This window comes from Eriocheir sinensis, chromosome 6 (genome assembly GCF_024679095.1).
Source record: "Eriocheir sinensis breed Jianghai 21 chromosome 6, ASM2467909v1, whole genome shotgun sequence".
Classification (NCBI taxonomy): domain Eukaryota; kingdom Metazoa; phylum Arthropoda; class Malacostraca; order Decapoda; family Varunidae; genus Eriocheir; species Eriocheir sinensis.
Window position 1 is genome coordinate 12,003,165 of NC_066514.1, and position 10,209 is coordinate 12,013,373.

General features: G+C 45.5%; 1 protein-coding gene across 1 annotated transcript in view; it reads right to left on the minus strand.

The window, feature by feature from the left end:
• LOC126989570 (uncharacterized) overlaps positions 1 to 7,303 on the minus strand; it is a 39,240-nt gene extending 31,937 nt beyond the window's left edge. Inside the window, exon 1 of the mRNA XM_050848143.1 lies at positions 5,644 to 7,303. Coding sequence (XP_050704100.1) covers positions 5,931 to 7,103 — 1,173 coding nt within the window. The 5' untranslated portion in view covers positions 7,104 to 7,303 and the 3' untranslated portion in view covers positions 5,644 to 5,930. The remainder of the gene's footprint in view (positions 1 to 5,643) is intronic.
• Between the last annotated feature and the right edge of the window lie 2,906 nt (positions 7,304 to 10,209).

Sequence of the window (10,209 nt, forward strand, 5' to 3'; positions counted from 1 at the left end):
GTGGGAGAGGAGGAAGAAGAGAAAGAGGAAGAGGAGGAAGAAGAAGAGCAAAATCAAGAAAAAGGAAGAAGAAGATGAGAAGGAAGAAGAAAAGGAAGAGTGAGAGGAAGAATGAGGAAGAAGAGTAGGACGAGAAGCTAGTAAGAGGAGGAAAAAGTAGGAAGCAGAGGAAGAGGAAAAGGAAAAGAAGAAGAAGAAGAGGAGGGGAAGGAGGAAGAGGAAAAGGAGAAAGAAGAGGAAGATGAGGAAGATGAGGAAGAAGAGGAGGAAGGAAAGGAGGAAGAGCAGGAAGAAGAGTAAGAGGAAGAAGAGGAGGAAATAGAGGAAGAAGAGGAGGAGGAGGAAGAACAGGAAGAGGAGGAAGATGAAGAAGAAGAAGAGGAAGAAGGAAGGGAAGAGGAAGAAGAGGAAGAGGCAGAAGAAAAGGAAGAGGAAGAAAAGAGGCGAGAAGCTGGCGAGAAAAGGAAAAGGAGGAAGAGGAGGAAGAAGAGGAAGAGGAAGAATAAAAGGAGAAAGAAGAGGAAGAGGAGGAAGAAGAAAAGGAGAAAGAAGAGGAGGAAGAAAAGAAGGAAGAAGAGGAAGAAGAAGAAGAAAAGAAGGAAGAATAGGAAGAGGAGGAAGAAGAAGAAAAGAAGGAAGAATAGGAGGAAGAGGGAGAAAAGGATTTTATTTCTTGAGAGTTTCTTTTCACTCATTATTCACTATTGCTTTACACCATTGATTAGGTTCCAGTACTTAGTGTTCACGAGCGTTATTGTTGTTCAGAAAAATCAATACGATGCTGGCTATACGAGCGCGAAAAATCTCAAGGGGTCGGAACGTATAGGGTTAAGACACTCCCACAGTGACTTCGCTGTTCAGTTATTCGCTTATAGCATGTCGTCACACTGCACGTGACATGTTAGAGTCATCTGAATGGTTATCCACACATTCTGACCACGCCTACTGGGTATCTGTTTTCTGTATCTAGGTCTGGGTATTTTCCGTAACCCGCCTTGTAAGTGCTAGTCTTATCATATGTTTACGGCTTTGTATATCTGACTAATTGCTTTCCTTCCCTCTCCTATCATATTTACAATTCTTGTCTCAATATCTCCACCCGGTATTTGCCTCTGATTGGGGTTACTATTAATTAACTGTGGTGCTATGGTCATCCTCTGTTTGTTCTTCTGGGTCCCGACACCTCAGGCTAAATCCCTGTCTGCCGCACAGGCTAACTCCCAGCCTGCCTCACAGGCTAACTCCCAGCCTGCCTCACAGGCTAACTCCCAGCCTGCCTCACAGGCTGACTCCCAGCCTGCCTCACAGGCTGACTCCCACCCTGCCTCACAGGCTGACTCCCAGCCTGCCTCATAGGCTAACTCCCAGCTTGCCTCACAGGCTAACTCCCAGCTTGCCTCACAGGCCAACTCCCAGCCTGCCCCACATAACGCTTCTCTTCCTGCTTCACAGGATGACAGCAGGTTCCAACCTGTAAGGAATGGAGCCAAACCGAAGCAGGCAACGAAATAATTACTGACCCCAACTACCTTCAGGATGTTTCAGATACTGAGACCCCATGTAGGATGAGTTTGAGACTCGCCTATTTGGGAACTCCATGATGCGTGGCCAGCTGGTTGAGTTTTGTGGTCGTTCATCAAACGGCCACTTAAAACATTACTGTTATCTAGGTGCCAGACTTGGGCCAACTCTGCACATCTAGTATCTGAACTGTCATTTCCCGGGTACGAAAGCTTCCAAAAAAATCGATTGCACAAGAAAGGAGGAGGAGTAATTTGCTACGTAAAAAGTACGCGCTCTGCCATAAAAATAGACAAACAGGACGTAGAGAGTTACGACTCCGTCTATGTGGAAATAACCGCGAATAATAAGAAACTAACACTTGCGACCGTATACAGACCTCCAAAACAGCAGGCAGCCGACGACACTGCCTTGTACGAAGGGCTTCACTCTTTAACACAAAGCAAAGCAGCAATAATAATTGCGGACTTTAATTGCCCTAACATTGACTGAGGAATGATGACTGGAGATCAAGAGGGTAACAGGCTTATAAAAATGGTGGAGGATTCGTTCCTCACTCAAGTTGTAACTCAACCGACAAGAGAAAACAATCTGCTGGATCTGGTATCTGATCTGGTAAGCGACCCCGACCTCATTCGCGACTGTGAAGTTGGTGAAAAAATTAATGGTTGCGATCACCACTTAATCCGTTTCAATGTCAACATAAGTCACAAACTCGTAGACAATCCGTCAGTGATACCAGACTACAAAAATGCAAATTTCAACCTAGCCCGTGAGCTGCTTCCCCCTGCGACCTGGGACCAACTTCACCTAACCGACAATACAATCGACAACGTGTGGAACAACTTCAAAGATAAGCTTTTGCAGGTAGAGAAGGCTACAGTGCCTACGAAACCCAGGCGATCAAATGGTACCGTAGATCCACCGTGGATGACCACATAAATAAAAAGGGCGGTAAACTTAAAAAAAAGGAATTATAACCTGATGAAAGAAAATGACACGGCCGAAGCCCGTACTCAGTACCACACCAGCCTCGGAGCTTGTCGCACCCTTAATCGAAGTAGTAAACGCAACTGCGAAAAGCAAATAGCGCGTGACATCAAAACAAACTCAAAAAAAATAATCACATACATCAGATCGAAAAAGAAAGTAAAATCCAATATTGATCCCCTGACAAATGAGACTGGATCTGTAACTCAGGACAGTAAACAGATGGCCAGAATCCTCAACAGTAACTTCGCATCCGTATTCACAGTCGAGGACATCGAAACCATTCCCGAGAGCCCTGACCCGCCGAGTGAGATCACGCCCCTGGAAATTGATACAATATGCGACCAAGAAGTTAAAAATTATTTGGACAAACTCGACACGAACAAATCAACGGGACCCGACGGTTTGTCACCACGGTTATTAAAAGAGCTTAAACAACAAATACTTCAGCCACTCACTAGCATATTCAACCAGTCTGTTAAATTGAGCAAGGTCCCGGAAGACTGGAAGATGGCGAACGTAACACCGATTATCAAAAAAGGAGACAACAGTGTTGCATTAAACTACAGGCCCACAAGTTTGACATCAGTGGCAGGAAAAATACTCGAAAAGATTATTAGAGACAAACTTGTCAAGTTTCTAGAAGACAATAATGTAATCTCCGACACCCAGCATGGCTTCAGAAACAAGCGCTCATGCCTAACAAATTCATTAGACTTCTTCCAAGGTATATATAATAACTGGGATGCCCACATCCCCAGTGATGTTATATACCTGGACTTTCAGAAAGCCTTCGACAAGGTACCGCACGAGCGACTCCTTAAGAAACTGCACTCGGCGGCCATTGGGCCCAAACTGATCGCGTGGATAAGAGATTGGCTCATCGGCAGAAAACAACGAGTACTACTAAACGGACAGCCTTCCGATTGGCTTCCAGTCACTAGTGGAGTGCCTCAAGGGTCAGTACTGGGACCCATTCTCTTCATCATATATATCAACGACCTCGAATCAGGATTGAAATCAACAATATCGAAATTTGCTGATGACACCGACTGCGAAATAATTCAGAAAGACCTCAATCACATTATCGAATGGTCAGAAAAATGGCAAATGTGCTTTAATGTTGACAAATGCAAAGTCGTGCACATTGGGTCCAGAAATAGTAACCACACATATATCATGAATGGGAAACCTTTGCAAGCGATGCAGGAGGAAAAGGATCTTGGAGTCACTATCAGCAATTACCTGAAACACGCGAATCACTGTAAAAAAGCCTACAACAAAGCCAACACTATGCTCGGGTTCATAGCAAGGAACCTCGAGTGTAAAACGCCAGACGTGACGCTAGCCTTGTATAATTCCATGGTAAGACCGCACCTAGAGTATGCAGTACAGTTCTGGTCTCCTAATTACAGAAAGGACATTGATTTATTGGAAAAGATTCAACGACGCGCCACAAAGTAGATTCCAACCTTAAGGGCTCAACCGTACGAGGAACGACTCAAGCGACTCAATCTCTTTACATTGGAGAAAAGGCGCCTGCGAGGGGATATGATTCAAGTCTTCAAGTATCTGAAAAACTTCAATAACGTCGATTACTCCAAATTCTTTGAACTGCAAACCAACCTAAGAACTAGAAATAACGGCTTACCCATTCAGTCGAGTCGATGTAACACAGACATCGGAAGGAGTTTCTTTTCAAACCGAGTCATTCGTCACTGGAACAATCTTCCTTCAGAAGTAGTAAATGCGAATACCATGAACTCCTTCAAATATAGAATCGACCGCCACTTCGCTGCGTCAGGAGTGAACTGAATATTGAGGTACAGTCGACGATAGAGAGTAGTGTCACGGTTTTCAGAATGTTTAGCCTGGTAGCGGTATCTGGCAACAATATCACGGTGACGCATTGACTGGCGATGTTAGTGACGCGTTTCAGTGTGTACCGTGTGTGTGTGACCGTGAAATTATAATATTGTATAATGTTATATTATATTATAATATAATGTAGTTAGAAATATACCAGATTACATGAATTCAATTTAGAAATGCGATAATGAATGTCTTCTACATGATGATGATGATGACGAGGTAAAACATCACGAACAGTCTGAAACACTTTTTTCTTATTAAACTTTGAAAATACCGTGTGCAATGCTGTCCTTCACAGAGGCAGGCAGTGACTAATGCTCCTTACCATCAAACAGCAAATAGGCTAGAGGGTCTGTTTAACTCGCAGCCTTAATTCCCGTCACTGTAAAGCCTAAAAGACAATTCAGATCATCAAAAATCTAAAATTATTTCTCCGTGAAGATTACGTAATATCTAAGTATAAATACGTGTGTGTGTGTGTGTGTGTGTGTGTGTGTGTGTGTGTGTGTGTGTGTCGCTGACTAGCTGACCCCTTGTCGCTGACGGACATGTCTCCCATCCCTACCCAGCCCCTCTCTCTCTCTTATTTTTTTAGGTATTAAAAATTATACGTTTCCACAGCCACTGACGTGACAGCTCAACTGCAGTGCCTGCAGACATAAGGGCTTTAATAGAATACCGCTGCTCCAGCCATCAATGCCCGCGATCGACGGCCCCATCATGTGAACGTTTATAGTAGTGGTGGGCAAGTTCCGGTACCAGTACCGGTAATACCGGTACCAGCCTTAACGGTACTGTACCGGTAAAAATTTCCGTACCGGTAAATAGCCGAAGCGGTGCTCGGCAAACAGCGTGGAGGCGCGCGGCTCAAGGCTCTCGGTACCGGTCCACACTGGTACCGGCTGGCTGCCGGCGGCGGCGCGGTCTCGGACTCTCGGTGGCTCGGCGAGACGCGCCTTGTACCGGTACGACTGAATTTGCCGGTATCATTTCCGGTACCGCTTGCCGCTTGTACCGTTTAGCGTCTGTGCCGGCCCTGCCGGGACTGCTGTGCCAGGACTCTGCTGCTTCGTACCGCTAAGAATGAATGTGTCGGCACCACTCGGCGGCCGGGGCGGACTGGCGTCGGCGGTGCATTTTACCATTGCGTTTCTACTTCTACTACTACTACTACTACTACTACTACTACTACTACTACTGCTGCTGCTGCTGCTGCTACTACTACTACTACTACTACTACTACTACTACTACTACTATACTTTTGCTACTACTACTACTACTTCTACTTCTGCTAATACTACTACTACTACTACTACTACTACTACTACTACTACTACTACTACTACTACTACTACTACATAAATGATACCTCCACCCATGTTTATTTTCCCGACGCATAATCATGGAGGGCTCCATAGCTTGGAGGTCATTAGCCCCAACTCTGTTCGCTAATGACTGTGGCATCCAACCATATCACTAATACTACCTGACACTAAATCACCTATCATCTATTACGTCTAGATCCCCCTTTCCTTCCCTACTCAAGTCACTCCCGACCCACCCTAATGTCACTCTCCACCACTGTGGCTTCATAGTCCATATTGGAGATGGTGGTGGCTTTTGGGCCAGAGTGTCTGGTGCCCCTGAGACATAGGATGGCCGACCTGAGCAGGGAGAACGAGAGGCGACACCTCATCCAGGCGACAACGTGGCTCCTTGGCTGTTGCTTCTTTTCTGAGATTAGTTCCGCGAGGCGTGTGTAGAAGCATTGGGCCCTGGGACCCATCCCGCCGGATGTGGTGAAGACGAGGGGGGTGAAGCTGCCCTGATCCACATGTTGGATTCTTTCACCGTATGCCCTTGTCTTCTCCTGCTCGTTCCTGTGGTGGGCGGCTTGCAGGGGCAGCTCACGGTGACAGGCAGCCATCGGGTCGAATATGCGGATGTCCATGAACGCCCGCTGTCCGCGCACCCAGAATCCGCGGGCACTTACATCAACCCGTGCCTCCTGTGAGGTATTGGCTGTCCTGTATCGAAGGTGTTCGCCGTCCAGGGGAAGCAGTGCCGGCTCGGTAGTGACGTCTTGGCATACCTCCCCAAGCATGCTGGCTGTCAGATCCCTCACTTCATCGTGTCGAATACAGACGAATCCTCCTTTTTTACATGTCATGGTGTGGGTGACATCATTTGGTGATCCACATGCACAGAGATCGGGCAGTCCCTCAATCGGCCAGCCATATCTCAGAGCAATGGCGTCGACAAATTCTTGTTTGTTAAGGCTGAAGCCCTTTGCTCTGATTGGTAATGACGTTAGCCAGTTAGAGGCGCCTGCCTCCTGTGCTGTGTGTATTTTTCTACCCATTTCTGTGGACAGGTGTTGTGTAAGACGGTCCAGCTCGTCTTTTTGGGCCTGTTGCCTTTCTTCTGAGATTTTTCTTTTAATATCTCTTATTTCTGTTTGGTCTATCTCGCCCTCTGCCTCCTGAGCGATGATCCTGTTGATGAGTGACCTGGTAAGGCTGATGGAGTTTTGGTTCTCCTTATCTGCCAGCTTCTCAGGGTTGGTGATCCCCATCCCACCCAGTCTTGGGGGAAGTGCTAGCATATCCCTCTCTTCCTCCCCCAAAGCATGATATTTCACCAGCGCCGGCAAGAATACATTCTTGACGGCATTTTCCAGTGGTCGGAGGAGTGGACTGATGCCGGGGATGGTGCGCATCAGGAACGTCCACCGATGTTGGATGCCGTGGGTGTACGCTGAATAGGCAGCGTGTGGCTCAGTCTTGGCAATGGCAGACAAAGCTTCTATTTCCTTCACCCATTCAGCTACTTTGTCTCCCACGTACTCCTTCTTATATACCTCTGTCCCGATCACTGCACCTAAGTGTCGTTGTCCGTCTTTTGTCACAATGACGCCACTTCCTACTATTACTACTACTACTACTAATAATAATAATAATAATAATAATAATAATAATAATAATAATAATATTTTTACTACTACTACTACTTCCACTTCTGCTACTACTACTACTACTACTTATTACCTCTACTACTACTACTACTACTACTACTACTACTACTACTACTACTACTACTACTACTACTACTATTACTACTACTACTACTACTACTACTACTACTACTACTACTACTACTACTACTACTACTACTACTACTACTACTACTACTACTACTACTACTACTATCACTACTACTACTACTACAACTACACATAGGTTTAAGTACGAATATTACAGACACAAGCCCAAATTATCTCATTCCGCCTAGGAATCAAACCCGGGGCCTCTCAGTTGTGTGAGGAAGGTGTCAACTGTCAGCATCCCTATAGATTTGCTCATTCGTCCTTGACAGCTGAGGCCGTTAGGGGTAGTTAGTGCCGCTATTTTTCATCAACCGAGGCATAGTGCTTCATCATTTTATGTCTGTCTGTCTCTGATATATTATATCATGCATTAGCAAATTTCCATCATATTGATTATCTTTTTGTGTATGTAGTATGTATGTATGTATGCATGTATGTGTGTATATATGTATGTTTGTAGGGCTAAGAAGGCACACTAACATTAGTTTTGTTTCACAATATTTACGGTATCATTAACCGTGATAATAACGACCTCACCCCAAGTGTCTGCCTGTAAATTGTAGATTTGTTGAATATCCGATTTCAAGATAAGTCAGGACCTAATCGCAGCGGCATAAAATCTTTGTTGTGTGTGAAAAGCGGGTTGAGGAATGGGCAGTGGACATTCGATATTCTTTTGACAAGAAAGACTGATACTAGCTCGCGTGACCTACCCTTCTTCCCCCCCTTCCCCAATACCCTTCTGATTGTGATTACTCATAGTGTAATAGTGTAAGTTAAAACGTCCTGCTTCCCATAATACTTCTTTCAATTAACTAACACTCGAGAGAGAGAGAGAGAGAGAGAGAGAGAGAGAGAGAGAGAGAGAGAGAGAGAGAGAGAGAGAGAGAGAGAGAGAAGAAAGACGAGAGGCCAGATAAGGCGGACAGCTGTGTCAACAGTCAACACTGATTGTGCGCCGAGAACTGTCTTGGTCCCTTTGTCTGTCTCGCTCGTCCGGCTCTGCTACCTGAGTGATTACTACTACAATTATTTACTTCAGTCAATATTGTTGTGTATATTCATGTGTTATAATGTGTTTTGTCTGTGTGTAATGTTGCGAATTCTATTACATTTATTATATCGTTACGAATGTGGTTTCTGTATGTGTGTGTATGTGCGTGTATTTGAGTGTTCGAAAGAATGCTGACGCCAGGCTGGCATTGTGTGCCACCCTAAGTGTTGACAGGAGAGAAGGGGAAGCGAGGGGTGCCCGGGGTCCCAGCGGCGGGCTGAGGGGGACGCTGCCGGGCGAACCAGTGGCCGGTGAGGTGTCTGAGGGTCGAGGGAAGAGCCGTGTGTGGGGCTGGCGTGCCCCTGGGCCTGTCGGTGGGACCCCGGGCACCCCTCGCTTCCCCTTCTCTCCCTGTCAACACTTAGGGTGGCGTCAGCATTCTTTCTAACACTCAAACACACGCACATACACACACACATACAGAAACCACATTCGTAACTATTATTCTTAACCTATAATATTGCTGAGAATTTGGGAGGGAAAAAACTTGTGTGCCTGTGTGAGTGTTGTTATCAAGATTTCCCCCTCTGTCTAGATTAGCACATAAGGGCGCTCCCCACGTGCGCGGCTGAGCAGATACAGACTTGAGTGATAACAAATTGACAATATCAGTCACCTGACACCCTGCTGGCCGGCTAATTCACACCTCTTCCTCTCCCCCACCCTTATAGATAAACTAGATACATCGTTTTGCCCTCCTCCCTCCCCTCTGCTTTGTAGATAGCAGATACCCGTAGTTTCGCTAGCTCCTCCTTAGTCCCACCCACTTCCAATGTCTTTAGCCATACATATGCCTAGCAATGTGTTTTGGTGTGTCACCCTTTGACCCTTAACCATTCATTAATTAGTAAATATGCATCGTTTCGCCCTCTTCCCTCCCCAACACAAACAAAAACGAAGCCCACCATAGCGTTCACTGAGGTGTCTACTATCTGTTGAACATACAAAAAAAGACATATGACCATAGAAACGGGTGAAAACATGAGTTAATTGAGTGCGTCGTGGGAGCGCGCGGTCCAAGTTTCAGCTTGTCCTCGGGGCGGGGCGAGGGGGTTCCTCCCACCCACATACAATATCTGCAGCCATACATATGCCTAACAATGTGTTTGGGTGTGTCCCTTGACCCTTAACCATTCACTGCTTATAATTATTTGTTTATGGGCATGTCCTTTCTCTTTTCACCTCCTCCTGTCTCTCCTTGGCCCTTGCCCTACATATAGGCATGAGGCACTGGGCAGATTATTCTCAAAGCAAGCAAGAAGCAAGCCAAAGCAAGAACTCCAAGAAGCAATCCACAATAGCTACTCCACTTCTCTCCAGCACCAAGAGGTTCGTATTCGTAACAGTATTTTCTAATCATTAATATTATAAAGTGTATAATTTATAAAGATTGAATCATCATTTTCTTTTACCTAAGATAAAGTCGAGAATAATATTTCATCTGTTTAGTAAATCAAATTATCAAATAGCTTGAATAAGTAGTGTGCTCTTGATAATTTTTTTTTCTTTTGTTAAAGTGCCTTCTGATGTACTGCGATGGATGCCAAACGGAGAGAAAAAGTCCAGCATGGACATACATGGATCAAACATCACCCACCATTGTCACATGTCTCATATGTAAAACTCCTTCTCCTATTCAGGAAGCACGTCGGGAATGATGAGACA